We start from the raw sequence: 22,795 nt of genomic DNA, 5'->3' as shown, positions 1-22,795 counted from the left end.
AAATAACATTTACAGGTGTGAATCTTATTGGCCCATTAATGTGACTTCATTCCTTTGACTCCAAATTAGAAACATAGGCTTTCCTTAGAAGCAAAGATTGTAACGTGACACCTGTTTTCAAGAGCAGAGACTCACAAAGCAATGAAGATAAGTTAACACTTGAATGATGAGAAGTTCTGTAATACTAAACTGCTGTGTCTAACTTTCAATTCCAGGAAAACTAGGTCTCAAGTTGACATCAGAAACGAAGGGGAATGTGAAAGCAGCAATCCAGTGCAGGTGAGGACAAATGTCAGAACTTTTAGCTCTACTTCAGCTTTCTATGAAAAGACGAAAGGAAGCAAGGAAGGAAGGGAGGGAGGGAGGAAAAGGGAAGGGAAGGAAGGAAAGTTAGTTAAAAGGAAACTACCCCTGTAGGAGAAAGGTCACCCACTTCAGTCACTACTCAAAGTTGAAATCCCAGGACTGTCACTTGTGCAAATTACCTAACCATACTGTCCCAGATTTCCATATCTAAAAATGAGACTAGAATGAAATAGCTTCTTTTTACACTAAAATTCTGTGAGCCTGTGATGTTGGGGGAGGGAAGTGAATGTCTCACTATGTCACACTTGACTTTTTCCCGCTGAATGATTTTCCTGAGTCAAGGTTTGGTGCCCTTTTTGTAGGCACCTGAGGTTACCTCCACCAAGACATTTAGCACATATTTTAAGTTTGTATCTATGTCATCCAGTAGATGGTGAGCAAGTCGAGGGCCAGGACAGTGTTCTACCTTAGTTCTAGCACACGGTGGGTTTTCCATGTTTCCTAGTAAATGAATAAATCAGTAAATGAGTTCAATGCTTACTTGTGAATTACACAATATGGAGCTACTTCACATCTGAGACTGCTCTAGGTGGGTAGAATGCACTGGACAGAAAGGCACTGAGTTCTAGAGAATAATCTGAAAATAGCATTGCGATCATTACAATCAAGCTGGCAAATGTCACATTTCTTTCTGTGCTCTAGGATGTCTGCAGTGCTTTCCGGCCTTACGTGAGGGATGGGAGACTTGGATGCACAAGGGAAAATGATCCAGTTCTTGGTCCCGATGGGAGGACGCACGGCAATAAGTGCGCGATGTGTGCTGAGCTGTTGTGAGTATCAGGGTCCCCAGGCGGCCAAGCGGGCGGGCCTGGTGAGGACGCACTTGGTTGCCGTCCTAGGAACCACTGCACAGAGACAGAAAGTGCTTTTCATGAGGCGGGCAATCCTTTGTCTTCATAAGGTGAAGACAGAGTGGCTTTTCTCTTTTTAATTCGTATCGTCTGCTAAAGTTTCTTAAAAAGAGAAGATAAGGTGCTTATGCCAGTTATTAAATTCAAGGCTATAATTTGTTTAATTATAATGACTTGAAAAGGCATGCTTTAAAATTTAAAAAGCACTTTCACGTGGAATAACCTAGGTAGGTCGGTTATTTGGCATGCATTGCTTCATTTGGACATGTATAGAGACTTACTAAAATGACAGTCTAATTTAAAATAACAATAATAATAATGTGGCTGAATTCATTATTAGCATAAAAGGTGTAATTAATGAAAGGGAAGGACTGCCGGGTTAATCTTTCCCTGGGTGCCTGACATAGCTCTGGGCACTGAGAGCCAGGAATGAACACAGTCCAATGAGTGTTTAATGTTCTGGGTGTTAAACAAGATATAGTCTGTCTAATCCACATGCCAGCAAGCCTGACAGTGCTCTATCTATAGACATCACTGGGACCTTTAACACCTGGTCGGAGAAAGATTCACAGATTGATATACTTCACACCACCTTTAAAATTTACAGCACACGCCCTGGCTGGTGTAGCTCAGTGGATTGAGCGTGGGCTGCGAACCAAAGTGTCGCAGGTTCAACTCCCAGTCAGGGTACATGCCTGGGTTGCAAGCCATGACCCCCAGCAACCGCACTTTGATGTTTCTCTCTCTCTGTTTCTCCCTCCCTTCCCTCTCTAAAAATAAATAAATAAATAAATAAATAATCTTTAAAAAAATTTACAGCACACTATTGTAGAATTTAAGGGCATGTCTTATCAGGTTTACAAAACATTGATTATCATTGGTTTCTAGACTGGATGTCTGCCTAATTTCTACTTTTTTAAATCTAGAGGACATGTGCTTTTAGTGTTCAAACCTGCACTAATTCTGTGACTTTCTATTTCTTTTCATTCACTAGCTAAAAAAAAGGGAATTTGACCTCTTTAACTCCTGGCTTCTGTCTGTGTGGAACTAAGATAATAATGCAGGATGAGGCTGGAATTGAATAATAGGTGATAGGAAAGGACCTAGAAACTCGGCTTCTTCTAGCTTTTATTAACAATGATGCTTTTACACAAAGGCAAACAAATACTTTAACGAGATCTAAAAAGCCATTCTGAGGGTGTGGATGACAGTATTTCAAATACTCAGTTTGGTTTCACCTGGTCACAGCATTGTTTTAAAGCTCCTGGTTCTGCCAGTTGAAGGGAATTTTCCTGAGAATCTTCGGTTTGTCAATCAAGGGGCCACACCCATCCAGCTGTACAGAACAAAGCTTCTAATTGACCATCTGTGACTCAGTTTCACACCCTTCCTTATCTTCAGCAATTTTCTGGCTCAGACATTCAAAACAGAGAGAAAAGGGCTTGTCTCACACAAATAGATCAGTTTAACAAGTTAGGGCAGAGGATAGAAAAGTGCTTAGCACAGAACTGGACACTGAAAATATGATTGAACCATAAACTGACCAACTGTTTTCTTTCTTAACAGCTTAAAGGAAGCTGAAGAAAATAGTAAGCAGAAGGATGAAACCAGAACTCGACGAAGTGCTCAAGAGGTAAATTACCCACCAACAGTTTGGTTCTTGTGGCTATAAATATTAACAAACACACACTTGAATGTTTGAGCTAATTTAATAATGTCTTTATTCTCCATTATCACATTGAATTCTTTCTCTTAATTTCACAATTCCCCAAGTTGACGATTCCTACCATATTAATCATTAAATTTATTGTTAAAGCAGCATTTCCTACCTAAAGCTCAAAATATGAAAATTTCCCCTTTGCTTAAAAAAATATAAGTTGGAAAGTTTATGCAAATTAAATTATGCTTAATTTCCACCAGACTCCCTCTGGCCTAGTGTAAATTAATCTTGCTTTGAAGAAATTATTAAATATGCAACATAATATAATATAAATTAGACAGGAATAACTTTAAAAATAATTCTAGAGTCTTTTGAACACTACATCTACTGGTGTATTTTATGTATAATGTCATTGACAGAAGTTGGAATTATTCATTTTTCCATTACAGTTTTTCTGTTTAGTGAAGCCTATATTTATCGAGGTCTTGCTTCTGTTAAATGAAAATCTCACACAAACGTTGAGATTAGGGTTTTAAAAATACAATTAAAATTAAGTTTTGACAACAATTTCAGATGATTCAGTTTTTCTGTTCAGCATGAAAATATTATTTACTTTGTTAATAGAATAGGCATTATATTAACAGCCTGGTAATCCAGTAATGCAGCCTGGATTTCTTAAATCACCAAGGTTATGAAAGCTGCTTTCAACAGCAGTGACAGCAGTTCCTTTGCTAAATGACTAGCTTTTTGTGGAGAAGTCAGACCTCTGAGTTTTGTTTACCCTTAGTCCTGCCATGCTCTGGGTGTGTGGAACTGCAGAAGTCACCTCTTCTCTCTGGGCCTCAGCTTTCTTCTCAGCAAACTGAGGGGGGTGGATAAATGAGTTCAGTTATCCCAACTCCTGTCAGGTTGGGATTCTACATCTTGCTCCTTTTTGTGCTAATACAAGTACACCATCTTTGTGGATTGTAGGGAGACACAGGTCCAGTTTATAGTAGTCAAGCCCTGACCTTGCACTTCATAATGCTACTCAATGAAGCAGATGTTCAGTGTTTTAGTTAAGAAACAGGAAGTATTCAGAGTTGTCAGCTGTTTGTTCAACACTCATTGAAATTTGAACCGCAGTTATTTAGTGGTAGTTGTTAAATTTCAGTCACAAGCCTTGGGTCATTTTGTGGCAGTCAGCATTGTGTTACTCCATTGACACAGAGAGTTCTTCTGCCTTGTCTTTCATCACATCTCAGCTGCTTTTCCTGGCTGCGGCTGGTGTCATTGTTTTGGTGGGGTCATTGGACACAATCATCTTGAATAGAACTGCTTTACCCGGATGGCTCAATAGCTGCCCCATAATTAAACTGTCAATGGGTTGCTCACAAAAGTATTTCTTCAGAATTTCCTTGGATGAATCACAACTTATAAATTGAAATTATCATTGTTTCTCTTATGGGAATCACTGAGCATTAATTTTCCTACCATGTCGTCACTATCAGGTGACTGTCTTCTGTGTCTACATTCCTAGATTGCTACCACCAGAGAGTTTGGAGCACACACACGGCTCTTCCAAAACTAAGTATCTTCTTATTAGGAGGTCATTAGTGTTCTCTTTTAAAGTGCCCTAATCAAACATGCGTTATTTTTTAAAAAACAAGAGAATTCAAGATCTAGAAAAGGTCCTAACGAGTATCTGTTCCCAAAACCTCCTTGTGTAGGTGGTAGGATGGGGGTTTCAAAGGTGGTGGGGCTTTGCTGTGGACTCCTGGTGAGTCCGAAGCACAGTTCAGCTGCCCAGGTCTTCTTCTGACTCTAAACCACACTCTTGATGCTCATGTTTTCTCGGCTAAATGGGAAGACAAAGGTCACATGGTTGAAGACGAGACTAAAGGGAAGCATTTTGGGGTAGCTTATATTACAGTAATATATGCCATCACAAAATACATTTATTGACATAGATTCCCAAGGCTAGAGTAATTTGGAGTATGTGCGTGTATATGTGTGTGTGTGTGTGTGTGTGTGTGTATGCACACGTGTGTGTGTGTGTAAATTTAGCCCTCATCAAATAGTAGAGTTTTCAGCACAAAAAGAAAAACCTGAAAGTACTGTACCAAGGCATCAAGAAATCCAGGTACAAACCTCTCAGACTATGTGTGTGTGTCGGGGGGGGGGGGGTCACAACCTTGTTAAGGTGCTGTAAATAAATATTCATCTTGATGTTCTACCTCTCTAAATTGGGGGGTGAATGAAAATTAGATTTACTCTCTCTGAGGTGTCCACCTATCATATTAGAAGTCAATATCTATGAAAGAGGCAGGTTCATAAATATGATGTAGAGGTCCATGGAGAAAACAAATTAAAGTGAGTATAATGCTGTTGGATACCAGTGCATTTTTTTCCTTGCCAACCAGTTTGGATTGTTTTTGACTTGACCCATATTAAGGAGCATGTAAGTATCTCATCTCACACATTCTATAATCTGCACATGAGCAAGTTTTTTTTCTTGGCTGCTACATTTTGTTGGAACTCCATGAAAGATCTTTGTTTTTTTCTATCATCTTTTTTCATAGATTTGAAAGTTAATAAGTACTCTCTAGTTTTAGAAAATACTTTCTCATCCTTATTCTATTTAAGGCTCTTTTACCTTTTAATAAATATGCTACCTTGCAGATATAGGTTACTGAGTAATTTCACAATGTAATTACTATTTCTTACTAATTCTCATATTAACATGTTATATGTCTTACCAACACCTTTGAGACTTGGCATTCTTTGAGTATAATCCCCTGTTGTACATATTGTGTATTAAAATGCAGAAAAGTGTTCAATGTAATTACTTGTCTTTTTAAAGGATCTTTGCAAGGAATATGAAAACCAAGTGAGGAATGGAAGACTTTTTTGCACACGGGAGAGTGACCCCATCCGTGGCCCCGATGGCAGAATGCATGGCAACAAATGTGCCCTGTGTGCTGAAATTTTGTAAGTAGATATGTGGTTTCTTCAGAGTGACTCAGAAGGTGAAGTGGAGATCAATTGGAATGATGAGTAAAAATGGTGTGGAGGTGAAGGATTGTTACTCAGAATTTTTCTAACAGTTTCCTGTTCTCTACAAATCATAACACCACCTAGTGAGTACATCTTAATGATGGATGTCTATTTCTATGTACAAATGGATTCTCTTTTCCAGTTGGAAGACTGGATTACAAAACACTTAACACTTCTTCTCGTGAATTGTGTAAGCCTTTCTACGAGATAGTCATAATACAAAATGAGGGGAAATGCAGGTACCAAGACTTGAACTGTTCTCTTCAGTAATTATGCCATCGTGACAATCATCTTCAGACCCTTGAACTCTCTAAGTGCTTTCTTTATGCTCTCCCATGATAGTGTGTCAGCCATGCCAGCTAATGTCTTCTCTTCTGTGGTCTGCATTTCATCATTATCCCCCCTTGGATACGACCTCCTAAAATCCCTAACTGAAGTCCAATCCTTATAACTCAGTGATTTTGTTTTATAACAATCATTGCAGTTGGTAACTGGATAATTATTTCTTGTTGACTATTAGTCTTCCCTACTGGGCTGTAAGTTCTAAAAAGACAAGGTATGTGTTTGTTTTGTGTACTACTGTACTGTATGCCCAGAGCCCAACATCATTACTAACTCAATGTTTCAATGAATGAATGAATGAATGAAGATCCCTATTATCAGGAAGCTTAAAATTAAATAGCATAAATAAGCTATGGCTATGCTCACACACATACATATAGTGCAAGACCAAATGAAAGCATCCCATAAGGGGAGAATATTCAGGTATGAAAATACAGTGACAGCTGTAGAACTCATTTTCCCTTTGAGGTCTGAGATGTCTTCTTAAAGAAGGGAGAATTTAAGCTGGGGAGGTTTAAAAGGGAGGAAAATGACAAAAAAAAAGATCATTATAATGGAAGGAAGTGGCGTATATGAAGGCGAAATGAAAGAAGGGTTCTTTGGGGAATTAGTGGGGATTTCAATTTGATAAGGGACTCCAAGGTCATTAGACAGTTTACAAGAACTCAGGAATACTTAGCCATCTCCCCCTTGCACCTAAATGACTGTTTTATAACATGAAAATTTGAAGCATCTGTAGTTATTTATTTTTGTTCCTTTCTCCAGCAAACAACGTTTTTTAGAAGAAAAAAATAAAGCAGGTGAAAACGTGAGAAAAACTGAAGAAAAAGTTAAAGTTAAAAGAGAAATTGAGGTGAGGATTAGTTTGCTTTGTCTAGTTATGATTTTTGCAGTGTGTGGGCACGCCTTTTACTCCACAATGCATTTTCAGTGTTGGTTCATTTTTCCACCATGGCTGATGGGTGTTCTGGAAACTACAGTTCTTATTTTATAAGATTTATAAAAATAAAAGAATAAGTATGGTATGACAGTTTTAAAGCTTTATTTGGAGGAAATTAATCAAGTCATATTAGTTAAATAGTTCCACATTCCTAAACGAAGGCATGTATCAAAGCATTATCTGAGTTCAAAGTTCAATATGCATTCTTTAAATGTGCAGTAGTTGTTTTAGAAGTTTTCATTTTGAAAGCAATATCAATGGAAAATTTTAAAACTCTGTCTTCAAAATCATTCTACCTCACACTTTATAAACACTTCAGCTGGTCCTCTGCCTTTTTCCCCTGTGCTATCATCTTTCCTCAGATACCTAACGGCTTTCCTCTGTGTTGCTGCATGAACATCTTGCCTGACGTCTGTACTTCCCGCTAACAGTTTCCTCAGTCCTCAGGATTCGATTTCTCTTCTGTGTTGTTTTCATGAAGTAGAAAATACTTCCATGAGCCAATGGCATTATCAAAATCCAACATTTGAAGGGACCCTAGAGTATATTTGGACCACTTCATTCTATGAAGAAACGCTGTTTGACTTATTCTTACAGACAGACTTATCCCACTTTCTTCTGCCTTCATCTCTCTCTCCATCTTCTTGTCCAGCTCTCATTTTCAATCGCTTTCTTCCTCTCAGCCCGAGGTTACAAAGTCCTTTTAATTTTATTTCTCAAATGTCCTTCAACTATTCTTTTATCTTTCATTTTTAATTTCTTCCTTCTTTTTCTCCCTGTCTCCCTCCTTGTCTCCCTCCCTTCTTTCCTCCCTCCCTCCTGTCCGTACTTCCTTCCTTCCTTCCTTCCTCTCTCTTTTTTTCTTTCTTTCTCTTTCCCTTTCCTTTCCTTTCCTTTCCTTTCCTTTCCTTTCCTTTCCTTTCCTTTCCTTTCCTTTCCTTTCCTTCCTTTCCTTTTCTTTCTTCCTTTCTTTTCTGCTGTAGTTCATCTCTACTCACTCAAATACTCCACTCATCTGGTCGGGTAGTCTTTCTAAAACAAAGATTTGATTATATTCTTCTCTGCTATAAGTAGTTATCATTTTCCCATTTCCTCAGAATAAAGTCCATATTCCTTTCACACAACAGTGGCCTAGTTTTAACTTATCGTCAAGGTCTCTTTTTTGACCAGTTTTCTCTCTTTGCCCACTAATTCTTTAGCCACTGTGCTCATGGCTATAATGTCTTAAAATCACATATTTCTTTATGCCTCCATGTCTTTACATATCCTCATTTTTCCTGGGGGACTTATTTGCCACCTTGTCTTTCTGGAAATTATCCCAAAGATACAAATCAGATATAATCGCTTGTCTGTACTTCCATGAATCAGTCTTTCCTTTGTGCTCGTACACACTTTAATTCGGACTTGTGCCATGTCTTAGCGTTTTTATATTGTAATTCCTTATACTTTTCATTTGAGTGATGAAAGACCTAAACCACATTTATAGTTATATCCCCTTAATACATTTGTTGAAGACTTAAATGGATGAATATTATAAAGAGACAAATATCACCAAATTTTTGGATGATCCTAAATCTTAAAAGCTTTATTTTTCAATATTTTTGATAAAGAACATCTAAAGGTTATACGCAAAGAACTGGATCTAAACTGTCTCCTTTTCATCATTCAGAAACTCTGCAGTGAATTTCAGGGCCGTGCAAAGAATGGAGCGCTTTTCTGTACCAGAGAAAATGACCCCGTTCGTGGTCCAGATGGGAAAATACACGGCAACCTGTGTTCCATGTGTCAAGCCTTCTTGTGAGTATAGAGGTTTTGACTGTCCGGGAGAGAGTGGAACTTCCAGATGAACTGATAGAACCAGCTAGTTTCGTAGACGGGGAAACTGTGGCTTGAAACAAGGAAGGGAGTTGAGAGCATTACACTGAAAACATTAGTAACAGAACTGGGAGTAAGTACCAAGAGCTGTTTAGTCCAAGGTGACTCCTGTGTCCTGTCACTCATTCCCTTAGCATCCCGAGAAGCATGAGCTTGTGCAAATACCAAATTCCTCCTGCTGCCGAAATTTCATATGTGAACCTGCTGGACAAGTTTATAGGCATCTCATCTTCCAAAGGCATAAGAGCCCAAAGTTGGCATTTAATGGAGAAACTGACTATTAGAGTTGAAGTTGCCTGTGAAACAACCATGAACTCTTATAGCATTACAGTAAATGCTACTTTATATAACATTTCTCAGTAAGTTAGAATTGACAGTTTGCTTTCAAAATTTGGAACTGCTCTCAGTTTATTTGATTGAGCTTAGTTTAAGTAGTGTATTTTTTGGACCATAAGACACACTTATGTTTTAGAAGAGGAAAATAGGGAAAAAAATCTGAAGCAAAAAATGTGGTAAAATGTTTAATAACATAAATAATATAATATTTTACCAATGTAAATGTAAACAGAATTCAACAGCAGCATTAACAACCATTATTCCTCCTCAATTTGGGGGTGAAAAACTGCCTCTTATAGTCCAAAAAAAACCCAGTAATTGATTTAGACTTAAAATTTATGGCTTTTAATTGATAACCATGTATGGTGGAAATACCATCGGTTAACTCTACATACCATGCAAGCCTATTATTCAACGCAAATTTAGACTCATTTGGTTTATCATTGTACAGCCTTTTTCTATCCACCCTATATTTTGTCTTTAGATAACACAGCCATGAGTAAGCAATATATTTAAGTTGAATTAATAAAGCGTGATGGGAGAGATAGACCATAGACTTGAGGGGAGAGACCTTGAGTAGGTGCAGTCACATCCTAAAAATGAAGCCAAAGCCCTCCCTGCCTCACCCCCTGTCTGTGAAAGCAGGGGGCCAGCCGATGGGCTCTGTTCGGGCCACTTTCAGCCTCCAGGTGTGATGTCACCATGGTCAAGTTTTGATGATCTCCTTTATGGGCATTAGTGATGTTTCTTTCCTGACCACAGGCAAGAAAGGTAATTTATAGAAAGTGAGTTTTCCAGATCCACAATGACTATCTTTCTTCCAATGTTAAGTAGAAACTATGAAGAAGTTATGGTATCTTACCATGCTGGAAGCTGTTTTGTTGCTTCTCGTTGGTATGTAGCCATCAGAGGACAAAATTGCTTCTTCCTGAGGAGGGAGGAAAGATTAGCAATACAGGAATGTGCAGAAATCATTCCCTGTGTTTGGTCTTATGGCTCCTCTCATTTTCCCTCATTCAGCCTGGCAGAAGCAAAAGAAAAGAAAATGGCAGAAGCAAGAAATAAGAGAGAACCTGGAAAAGCACCTTCATTTGCTGTGAGTTGAATCCATTCAGTAAGCCCTACTTGGAATGATAATTTGAACATACTTCAAGGAGCCTAGAGGCTGGAATGTTGCCCTGTAAAAATAACCAGAAAACCTTAACCCTGTAAGGTGGGGACGACATTGACATGAATACTATGGGGACTTGGTCCATTCTTGCTGCCTCCGAGACTAACCGTGTACAGTAAAGATAACCATCAGAAGCCTGAAAAACTGAGTTCTAGTTTCACTTACACACTGTGCTGGCTTTTGATTTTACCACTTTTCAGAGATTCTATATGTGTATTTTCTATAGAAGAATTTTTGGAATTTCACATCTGAGTTGGGATAAAAATACCTTGATCCCACACACCAAAAAAAAAAAATAAAATCATGATTTTCACCTCTGAAATATCACAATATTTGTTTCCATAGCCCCATGTCAGTTATTATCACCTATTGAAAGTCTCCTCATTTTTCATCTAGGTTCTGATCTATCCCTTACCCAGTTGTTCTCCCTAACACAAACAGAGTCAAGTTTCAAAATATTAATTAGGTCACAATACCACACTGCCTAGAATGTACAAATGGCTTGTTATATGTCTGATGAAGGATACATCTCAGCCTCCTCATCTCTCTTATCTGGCTTCTCACCTGCAATCAGAAATTGATGTTCTACTGTGTGCTATGTATTAATACTTTTCTGCTTGTGTCTCTCAGTTTATTTTGACAATCTAGAACACACAGTACCCCTTCCATTACATAAGAGTAAATCCCATTTCCTCTCCATGGTGTCACTCGAATCATTCCTGTCCCCTGACATCTCCCCTAGTTTCCACAATCGGATTTCAGGGCCCCAACCTCTTGAGTTCTCACACTTTCTTCTACCTCTCTGTTTACATTTGTTTTATTCTGTTTAGTTTATAGTGGAACTTACTTGTCTATTTCTTTCATTATACTGTGACATCCTAGTATGTCATTTTTGTTTCCGTCTCTTAGCAGCTGATGGGCATTGTTTGTGGAATTGAACTTTACATTTGAGAGAAGCACAACTAAAACCCTGGACTCAAAGAAACATAATATTTGTTTTTGCCAACACAGATGTTCTGATCTGTGGCTTTTAATAGGGATGAAATGCATGTCCAGCTTATTTCTCTACTTTGGCAGGAGCTGTGCAGTGAGTACCGCCAGTTTGTGAGGAATGGCAAACTCCCCTGCACCAGGGAGAACGACCCCATCCGGGGCCCCGATGGGAGAGTGCATGGCAACACCTGCTCCATGTGCGAGGTCTTCTTGTGAGTAGCTCTGCAGCTGGAAAATGGGGGAGGGTTTTGTCCCTTCCGCCATGTTTCTTTGTTTCTTTAGCTTTATTATGTTTTATTTTTAAAGTTGGGTCTGTTTCTTGTCAGTGGCATTTTTGTGCCACAGTTTTGCATGCTGTCATAATTGTCAAAGAACTATTCCTACAGCTCAGTCACTGACTGGTCAAGTGCTTGTGGAAGTGAAAGAGATGTAGAACAAAGAGCTTACCTGTGCAGAGTGGGATATGAAGTCAACCAAAATCACACCCCTGACCCCAAAGCGAATACACCAATGTGCAGAAACAGTTTCTCCGCTCACACACAGGCCAGGGAAATAATTTAGAAAAAGGAATGACTGGGACCTCATGACATTAACTTCTCTCATGCATCTTGTCAGCTCAGAGAGCTTTGTTGAAGCCTAGTTCATACCCCCCAACCCCTACCTTTCTTTATCAAAGTAACCAGAACTTTAAATCACAGTCACTAATTGTGAATTTAAATGTGTGACTGTGTATTTAACCTTTCTCTCTTCCACTAGATAATAATAATTATTATTATTGTTATGAAAGGGATTCTAGAAAATATAAGCACTGAGTTCAGATTAACCTTGGGCTTCCTTTCTTATGTTCAGTTATGAGAGGGCTACTTCAATAGGAAGATAAAAACGTATTTAGAGGAAATGGAGAAATGTACAAACACCACTTCACTGAGGATTTTGAAGGCTTGGCACACTTAGCCAGGGGAAACTTACAGCCTTGAAATGCCCAAGTAGTTTTTGTCTTGAAATGTGCAAACAGGGCTGGTTCTAGGTTGTCCCAGGGGCGAAGGTGGGGCCAGTGAGTGAAAGTTCTGGAAGACAGGAGGAACTTTCCACTGGACTGGGGACTTCAAGGATGAGAGGACCTACTACCATGAGATTTCAAGGATATGTAGATATAGAATTGGCTGGCAGATTAAAACAAAGCTAGGTAGTAATCAAAGATACAGTTGTGAATATTGGGAGGTTAGAAAATCACTTCTGGCCTGGGGTTGACAACCTTAGTCTGCATTTGTCAGCTCTGTGTCCTTGGGAAAGTGATACATTCTGTCTGTCAGTTTTCTTATCTGTAAATTATGGTTAGATTAGTACTTTTGCTACATACACTTGTGAGGGTTTCACTACAGGAGCAAAAGGTTAGGTATATAGTTAGAACTGGACAAATATTAACCAAAGCAATTAAACAATATTTGAGATCACTTGCAATCTGGAGATTTTATGATTCTTTCTCGTTTATTTCTTAATCACTCTCTTTTAGCCAAGCAGAAGAAGAAAAGAAAAAGAAGGAAGCTGAATTGAGAAATAAAAGGCAATCTGAGAGAACAGCTTCCTTTGAGGTAAGGGGACCTTCTCCAGGTCAGAGGCATGTGGACCCAGGATAGACAGATGGCACTCAGGGAACCCATAAACTCCTCAAAACTGTAGGGGGCATTTGGACAGTTTCAGTTTGTGTATGTTCATGTGTGTGCATAGATGTGTGTCCATGTGACTGTTTTCACCTGAAGATCCATTGCTTTTATCATTTGAAAATATTCACATCTTCAAAGTTAAGAACTATTTTAAAATGAGCCAGTTGCTGATCCCCACTTAAGAAAAAGTCAAAACATCAGCTGTTTTTGCAGCATGACCCAAGCTGTGTTTAAAACCTCAACCTTCCCTCCTGGATTTCACAGGAGCTGTGCAGTGAATACCGTAACTACGTGAAGAATGGCAAACTCCCCTGCACCAGGGAGAACGACCCCATCCAGGGCCCCGATGGGAAAGTGCATGGCAACATCTGCGCCATGTGCGAGGTCTTCTTGTGAGTAGAACTCAGCACTGCTGACAGAGTGGGGAGATGCAACTAAGAGAAGTTTGCAGACATTTTCCTCTTCTTTGTAGCATTCCATTTTGGTTGTCACATTTAAGGAAATGAAAACACACACCCACAAAACCAAATTAGCAAATAGAGCTCTCTCATACGATAATTGTGATGTATACAGATACACAATCATTTCTTTTAGGATATTTCAGAAAGGACTCAGACTCTTTTATTCAGAGAAGAAAATACTCTGTGATAATCTGACTCATTGCTTTCAGTTTTCTAAAGGATTAACAGCTGAAATAGGAAATGGATGAGATTACATGTAAATATCATTATGGTACACAGCAAATTTTACGAGATTTTATGTTAGTTCACTACCTCCCTACTCATTTTGTGTGACCTCCAAGGGTACGATTAAACTGGATAAGAGCTATGGGGAGACAGGTTTGAGTGCAACATGGAGATGAACTTCACAGCAGTTAAAGCAGGAAAGGCTGCATCAGGAATGGTGATTTTTGTGTGGGAATTGGGTGCCCACTTACAGGGGACTGGAGTATAACTGTGGAATAAAAATGACATGCTGTGTCCTCTGAAACAAGCCTAGAGTATTCTTTAAGTCTTTTGATCATTGTTCAAAGGGATACTCCAATTTATTTTCTATATGCCAGAATCTCTGATTTTGGATTTAGTCATGTAGTCTTCCCTGGTAGAAAGCAATATAGCCCAACAGATGGACTCTGTTGTGTTTGGGCCATGGAAATTGATTAGCTGGAAGTCAAGACGATGACCACATAACCATGTAATCAACATTTATGGAATGAATACATAATCATGTACATACTAAGAGCTTTGCTACCTAACCTCATTTAATCTTCACAACAACGATATGACATATGTTCTGTATTACTACACATTTTAGATGGAAAAATAAAGGCCCAGAGAAGTTGAGAATGATAGAAATATCAGCACAGGAAAACTGAGGAAAATGATAATATTTTTCACTGTGTGGTATAGCCAGGATATAATCATTTAACAAAGCCGCTACCAACTTCTGGTAGTTATATCTGCCTGCAGGTAGGCTTGTTTCTGTCTTCTTTTTTTACCTCTAAATTAGTCTCCCAGTGACAAAGAAGTCATTCCGCCATCTAGTGGTTAACTCTGCTACTTCCTGGTAATTTCCCAGTATGGAAACAAAATGCTTCTTGAATTTTTTAGTCATCTTAGACTCATGATAAAGTTTAAAGCAGTTTTCCTTTTAAAGAAGTATGAGAAACATCACAATTTTGGAGCTATTGTAATCCTTTTCTCTCATCACTATAAAATGCCATATCAAAAAAATAAAATTTTATCACCTCATATTTTATCAATGTGTTAGCAAAACGTATTACTTTTCTTGAGAATCATTCTTCCCTCTATAGTCTTTTCTTGCACACTTTCAAACCATATGCAAACATTCTTTTCAACCTTTAAAATGCTTTAATTTGATTAATGAGTAAGTCTATGTTTACTGGAACATATTAAAACATTTTCACAAATTATTTAATTTTTCTCTGTCTATATAACATGATTGAATAATTATGTTATAGATTCAATTATGATATAGATTCACTTACTAAACTCAGTTTGCAATCCTGTTAGTTATGGTTAAGAATATAACTCACTTCATTTCCTCATATGCTTGTTTTTGGAGAATTCAGCTTTTCATAGTGATTACAGTGATGATGATGCCAATATTTATATCACTTTTGCCATTCATTTTATTACAGATCAGGTACTTATTCTAATTGCTTTACATGTATCAACTCATTTCGTGTACAACAGTCTTATGAGAAAAGTATTCTTACTGCCTCTCTGGTCCCTCTTCTACCTTCCCATATAAAGATGAGGAGCCCACAAACAAGTTAGGACAGTTTTTGTGTTTCCTATACAATATGGCCCCAGAGTTCTCCCTCTTAACTACTGTACTGTATTGCCTCTAAGAAGCTAAATAATACTACTTTATAAAGAGTTGTTGCAGATGCAAAAGAATCAGCCAATGAGAAAGTATTACTGCAGTATATTTGCTGGGAAGCTAAGTAGATGTACTCATTAAGGGATTTTCTCTTGTACCCTGTCCTCTTAGGGAGAGGTGAATCATTCTAATTTATTACCCAATAAAATCACAAACTACTGTGACTGGATCTTTGGGGTTGCTTGAGAATAGCCAAAGCAAGGAATGATCAATTTGTAAATATTAATAATCTATTCAACTGTACTAAGATCCATTTCTTCTCTTTCTCTCCCTGTTACGTACAGTCAACAAGAAGAACGAGCAAGAGCAAAGGCGAAAAGAGAGGCTGCCAAGGTAATTTGCTCAGGAATGCGAATGCTCCGCTGTGCCTTGGCATTCTTCCCTCTATCATAGCATTCTGAAGATCTCCTTAGCACTAATGTTTTTCTGTTCAGTTTTTATGCCTGAAATGCACAAAAAAAAACCTCATCCCCAGGATGAGGGAAAGAGGTTTCCCTTTAACCTGAGGGAAAAATGGTCTTGATTAGAAGTTTCCAGAGTACCAAGTTTATTGCATGATAATTCAAATTTTGTTCATTTATAAAAGTTTGAGGGTTAACTTACTTTGTAAGTGATATTCTCCATATTTGGCTTTTCTTATTTTTCTGTTGTCAAGTACAGATTATTAATATCAGTCTTTAAAATTTTCTAATTTCAGTTTATGTCATTCAAACCTCTATTATTTCTAATAGAGACTCCAAGATCTCTGTCATTCTCGCCAGTCCAATTTACAAAACAAAGTGCACAAATATTTATCATTTTTGTTCATTGTCACCTCCCAAATATGGAGGAAATACTACTATTCTCACACCCAAATTAATGATTATTTTATAAATTTTTTGACTTTCTAATTATTTTTTATAACTTTATAATTTTATAAGAACAAAGTCTGTATGTAGGTGGTGGATTACTCTCATATTAAAGCTATATACAAGATTTACCTTTATGTATTCTATCCCCTAACAATCACCACAAAGTGTAAGCCTAATAATTTATTTGGAGAAAGATGAGTCAGTTTAAAAGTTTACCATTAAACTGACTCACTTTCTCAATAACTTTTTTTCTGTTAGTTGGAACCATCGTTTCTTAGTAATTGAGTGTTGAAAATTTGTGTATCCATTATATCTGAGCAGTTGCTTAGTTGCCTTAGATTTTTCAAATGATTCTATCACATTGCTTTTTCTCTCCACTCCTATTGTTACTCTCCTTTTTGAAATCCACATTCCCCACTTAGCAAGGAACCCCTGGAAAGGCATCGGCTTCTCCAGAGGTCAAACTTGTTCTCTCCCCTCGTACTTTATTTCTGATATTTCCTTATTTCTTAGTTCAAGCATGCTTTTGTCTTTTCGTCTCAGCCTTCTAAAGACAAATCAAGACTCAGCAATGTTTTTTGCACATTATTTTTATTTTATTTTCCAACTTTATTAAGATAATTAACATATAACATCATGTACATTTAAGGCATGCAATGTGTTGATTTCAAAATGATTACCCCTATAGTTGTAGCTAACGCCTCCATCACATCACAGAATTACATTTGTGTGTGAGATAAGAACATTTAAGATCTACCCTTTACAACTTTCAACTGTATAATATGGTATTGCTAACTGTAATTACCATGTTCGGTGTTAGATCTCCAGAGCCTATTTGTCTTATAACTGGAAGTTTGTACCCTTTTTTAAAAAAAGATTTTATTTATTTACTTTTTAGAGAGGGAAGGGAAGGAGAAAGAGAGAGAGAGAAAGAAACATCAATGTGCGGTTGCTGGGGGCCATGGCCTGCAACCCAGGCATGTGCCCTGACTGGGAATCGAACCTGTGACACTTTGGTTTGCAGCCTGCACTCAATCCACTGAGCTACGCCAGCCAGGGCCAGTTTGTACCCTTTGACCCCTTTGACCACCATCTCCCCATTTGCCCCCCTAGAACGCTCAATCCCTTGGCAACCACCACTCTACTCCCTGTATCTATGAGTTCAGCTTTTTTTTTTTAAGATTCCACATATGAATGAGATCATACAGTGTTTGTCTTTCTCTGTCTCATTTATTTTACTTAGTATAGTGCCCTCAAGTTTCATCCAAGCTGTTGCAATGGAAAGATCTTTCTTTCTCATCAAGACTCAGCGATATTCTCAGTTCCTCTCCTGGGCCTGTTGACTCTTCTCACCTGTGATCTTCCATGGTTCTTATAGACTGTGATGTGCAACAGAACACACACACACACACACACACACACACACACACACACACATTGTCCCTTATCAGTGTTTCAGCCTTCCTCTACAACTAGATGGTAAGCACCCCCAGGTGAACGACGAAGATGTTTACAGATCTATTTTGGTGCCAGGACAACTCTGAGTCCATGGTAGGAGCTTTGAAAAGACTTCCTGATTTACTGTTATATGTAATCACTTCAATTTTTCCTCCTTACTCTGTGCTACTTATTCATAATAGGCAAAGGCATGGGAAGGGTGGAAAACTGCTCTGAGAAAACATTTTCTTCATTTCCCAGGAACTCTGCAGTGAGTTCCGGAGCCAGGTGAGGAACGGGATGCTCATATGCACCCGGGAGAACGACCCCATCCTCGGCCCAGATGGAAGAATGCACGGGAACAAGTGCGCCATGTGTTGGAGTCTGTTGTGAGTACCTGCGCTCCTCTCTCCACTGCATTTCTTCATCCTCCGTCTTCCCTGGGTCTCAGCTTCTTCAGAAACCTGTAGAATACATACCATGGGTTGTATGCTGGGTAATTTTAAAAGCACATGGACAAGGCATTAGGTAATGTTGAATCACATAGTGACAGTGTCATTCCCTACTCACTAATCCTTCTATCTTCTAATTAAGCCTGAATTTAGTGACAAAATCTCTTTAACTCTTGAGAATTGCCATTCATAACAAAGAGAGCAAACTCTTCAGAATCTGGATGAGAGACTGTCTTTGGTCTCTCTCCCACCCCACCCCTGACATTTTACGATTCTGTGCGTATATTCAGACAAGGAAAAACCATTTGGACAGAGATCTATGAAGCCAGTATGTAAAGACTATTAAAATAACCTGAACAAGAAATGGACTAGAGACAGTTATATGTATCCTTTCAGGGACATTACTATACACAGGTGAAATAAATACTTTGATAAGTGGCTTTGTGTAGGGTTAAACCCCTAAGAGGCAGTCCCATGTCATAGGTGTTTAGTAAAATGTCATCTTGGAAGCCAGGTTTAGAGCCTAATAGGACATTGTTCTGCGGAGTGGGACCAGAGCTCCATTATGTGGGACAACACAGGAGAAGCTGACGACATATTACCACCTCAGCCTCCTAATCCCCTACCAAACCTCATGCTAAAATAAATGTTGAGAAAAATATCTACATAATCTGCTGAAAGAAGTGCAAAGTTATCTTTGTTCCTTACCTTTCACACATCTTGGCTCAGTCTTAAGTATAAGATTTAAGCTCCTTTAAGGAGAGATTGACAGGAAAGGCCAGTAAACCTTGGCCTGAGATTCAAGATCAAGGCTCTTCTCTCACCTCCTGGATTTGCTTGTGGTGCGGTGATGACTGACTTAGATGTGATAAATGCTAAGGATTTCATCCAGCCTTAGTTTGCTTCACGGCTGTAGAAAACGGCAAGCACGCCAGCCTCTTGGGCTCGTGATCAACCTCAAAATATTAGTTGTTGAATCTTCTTGGGCTTGAATCATTATTATACTCTAAAACTTGAATTTCAATTTGAATGTTAATACCATTAAAATAATACTTACAATTTTTATGTTATAGTGAAATGTGGTTGATTCTGATTTTGGGCCCAGTATCAGACTTGGTTTCATCCCTTGCTTTCATCTTCAGTGTGGTCATTATTTCAAATAAACAGGAAAAGTTTCACAATTTAAAAAAATATCAAGGCAATTGAGGCTTTTTTCAGATTATTGGGTGAAGTCACTGACTGATAGGAAAAAGAACACCCAATGTTCGCATACTGATTAAAAACAAAACATGCTAGTTTTATTTTTAAAAGGTATTGGGAACAACTGCGTTTATCTGCGTTAGTGGGCACAGTAGTAGCACCTCTTAGACTGGATAGATTTGTATTGAAGACTGAATCTGACCTTTGGTCTGAAAGATCCTCATTCCTTCTGAAAATACATAACCGAAGAAGAATTTCAGTTAAGTTGTATCTTCTTTTCTTTTATTGCAGCAAACTTGAAGAAGAAGAGAAGAAAAATCATGGCACAGAGGGAAAGGAGACAGGTGCAGCTGAGAAAGTGAAGAGAGAAGCGGTACAGGTAGTTATTTCAGGTCACCAGGGCCCCTGCCTTGTCCGTTCTCATTAGGCAGGGCCTCGCCCCTCCTCCCAGTCCCAGGGTCGGTAGTGACTTCACCAACTGAGAAAACGTACTTGGATTCTCATGTGTAAGAAGATCCCTTCTTCCAACGCAGTTTATTCACACCGGATTTGTTCTGGATGCTTGTGCATTTGAGGAGAAGTCAATCACCCTTTTCTCTACTGACCATGTGAACTGTATGATGCGGAGAAAGAAGTATATGCAGACTGTCTTGTTGCCTGAATGCAAACCAGTAGAGACAGATTTTAGACTTTGCCCCCATGCCTTGCTGTATAAAGGTGTTTAGTTTTAAAAACAAACAAACAAACAAACCTAAGTTTTCATCCCAATTAATTCTCTGTGAGATTTTGGGGAAATTATTCAATAGCATCTTTGAGCCTTGGTTTTGTATCTGTAACATCTCACATGATGGTGATAATGGAATAGCTATTAATTACTTCACTGCTACTGTATGCAGTGTGGCCCAACAGCTTTATTACTGATGATGTTTGTAGTAATCAGTGAGGGTATGTATCATTATCTGTATTTTAAAGAAGAGGATTCAGAGGCTCAGATAGGAAGTTAGGAAACATAATTAGTAATCTGAGAGCAAGCAATGAGAACATAAATTCTGGCTTTAATGCCCATGGTATACTTAAGATTTTACACACTCTTCTAATTTGTAATTTTCCTACAGGCTGTGCTTCAGATCTTTATTATTTCTTTCCTTTATCCTTTTTCTACTTGGAAAGATCTCATTTCTTCTCCCTGCTCTCATGTTTGCTTTCTACAATCTACTCTCAACTCTAAAGCCAAATAATGATTTAAAAACCTAAGACAGGTAATGCCACCCAGTTTCTTCTCATCTCACTCAGAATAAGAACTAATGTCCTTCCAGTGGCTTACAATGCCAGACATAAACTGACACCTCTCAGACCTCGTTTCCTACTATTCTAATCTTTGCTGCCCTTGCCCAGCCATTCTGGTCACCTTGCTGCTCCTTGGACATGCCAATCCTTGATTCAAGGCTTCCCATCTTGTGGAATCAGTAGCATGGTGGTTAAAAACCTGGTCTCTGGACTCAGATTGGGTTCATATCCTAGCTCCATCTTCCTACCAGTGGTCAGACAGTTAATATTCTTGTGCCTTAGTTTCCTTATTAATAAAATAAGGATATTGTTAGTAATTATTATTATTATCATTGTTATTATTATGCCCCAAGGAACTTATCCATGTATAACAGCACAGTTCCTCATATATGTAAAGTCCTCAATACTGTACATACAATGAACTTTACCTTCCACATGGTCTTGCCCATACTCAGTCATGAATGTCCCTTCCCTCTATCTGTCAAAATTCTGGCCACTTTTTATACCTCAGAATAAGTATTAGCTGTTCCCTAAATATTTTCTCCATTTATATAATATGCTTAATAGCTCTCTCATCTATTATGCCAATAATTTTTCTTTATTTCTCAATTATATCATTTGCTTTATTTTAACTTATAGATGCTTCTATGTATTTCTTCAACAGAAACCAAAAACTCTGTATGATCTTTTATGGTTCCTCTAACAAGCTTTATTGCAAGCTTGGTAGATTAAAAACAACACAAACCTATTATCTTATGGTTCTTTAGATTAGAAACCTGGCATGCATCTCACTGGGCTAAATCAGAGGGTTGGCGGGGCTGTGTTTCTAGAATCAACCTCTGGGGGACAATTTTTTTCTTTGCTTCGTCTAGTTTCTAGAGGCCATTCATGTTCCTTGGCTCTTGGGCCCCTTTCATCATTGGCAAAGCCAAGAACGATGCATCTCTGACACTTCTACAGTCACATTCCCCTCTCACTGTCTCGTCTGTCTCACTCTTCCAGTTTTAAGGGCTGACCTTTGTGATTACATTGGGCGCACTAGAAATATCCAGGATAATCTCCCCAGCTCAGTCTCCCCTTCTTCAATCACATCTGAGAAATCCCTTGGCCCTTTAAGGTAATATACTCATATTTACAGGTCCCTGGTAGAAGGGTTTGTACAAATTTGGAGTTAGGAGCTACTAACCTGCCTACTCCAAATTTCCTTACAAAAGGGACAAAAAATTATTTGTCTTTATACCTCTTACAGTGCCAAGCAAAGACTAATATTTGCATTGAATTGAAGTTTTTCTAATAAGATATGTAACAGCAATCTGAGAAGCCTCTTGGCTAATATCAACCTTCTGCCATGCATCCATCATGTGTTGGGGAATTCTAGCATCATTTTCAAAAGGATAATGTGGGGGGAGCTTCCCAATATTTAGTTACCTGATTCTTAAATTCTCCCTCATTTGGCAGGAGCTGTGCAGTGAGTACCGTAACTACGTGAGGAATGGACGGCTTCCCTGCACCAGGGAGAACGACCCCATCGAGGGCCCCGATGGGAAAGTGCATGGCAACACCTGCTCCATGTGTGAGGCCTTCTTGTGAGTAGAACTTGAAGGCTGTCTTTGCATTGACTTTGGGGATTTCCTATTAGCAGGCCACAGAGGCCACACATTTCTTTGTAATGTTCTCAGTGTTCTGAAAGGTACTTGACCCACCATCAAAGGAGGACCGTGTGCTCAGGAGAAATTCCCCAGAATGAGTGGCCTACAAAGCTGGGATTTCTGTTCTCTGTGTACATGTGGGCATGAATAATCCAAAGATATAATCATTGGGCCTAACAAATTTGTTAATATTTAGTTGCTATTTTTAAGTATCCTAGCTACATTCCAGGAGAATGAGAGTATCTTTATTTTCTAAAGGGAATATTATCGTGAAAATAT

The 22,795-nt window shown here is 38.5% G+C and overlaps 1 protein-coding gene across 2 annotated transcripts in view; it reads left to right on the top strand.

Annotated features, from left to right (window-relative positions):
* The window catches only part of SPINK5 (serine peptidase inhibitor Kazal type 5), a 66,266-nt gene that overhangs the window by 18,906 nt on the left and 24,565 nt on the right, over positions 1–22,795 (top strand). The window contains exons 6-19 of one of the 2 annotated variants that reach the window (XM_045830199.1): positions 216–279; positions 1,009–1,136; positions 2,784–2,850; positions 5,720–5,847; positions 7,021–7,108; positions 8,865–8,992; positions 10,427–10,502; positions 11,655–11,782; positions 13,084–13,162; positions 13,499–13,626; positions 15,925–15,973; positions 18,190–18,317; positions 19,872–19,959; positions 22,326–22,453. In XM_045830199.1, the coding sequence (XP_045686155.1) occupies positions 216–279; positions 1,009–1,136; positions 2,784–2,850; positions 5,720–5,847; positions 7,021–7,108; positions 8,865–8,992; positions 10,427–10,502; positions 11,655–11,782; positions 13,084–13,162; positions 13,499–13,626; positions 15,925–15,973; positions 18,190–18,317; positions 19,872–19,959; positions 22,326–22,453 (1,407 nt within the window). The remainder of the gene's footprint in view (positions 1–215; positions 280–1,008; positions 1,137–2,783; positions 2,851–5,719; positions 5,848–7,020; positions 7,109–8,864; positions 8,993–10,426; positions 10,503–11,654; positions 11,783–13,083; positions 13,163–13,498; positions 13,627–15,924; positions 15,974–18,189; positions 18,318–19,871; positions 19,960–22,325; positions 22,454–22,795) is intronic. The other variant, XM_045830200.1, reaches the window with a different exon arrangement.

Source organism: Phyllostomus hastatus, unplaced genomic scaffold (genome assembly GCF_019186645.2).
Source record: "Phyllostomus hastatus isolate PE091 unplaced genomic scaffold, TTU_PhHast_1.1 phas_contig_150, whole genome shotgun sequence".
NCBI lineage: Eukaryota > Metazoa > Chordata > Mammalia > Chiroptera > Phyllostomidae > Phyllostomus > Phyllostomus hastatus.
This window is presented reverse-complemented; position numbering and strand designations above follow the sequence as displayed.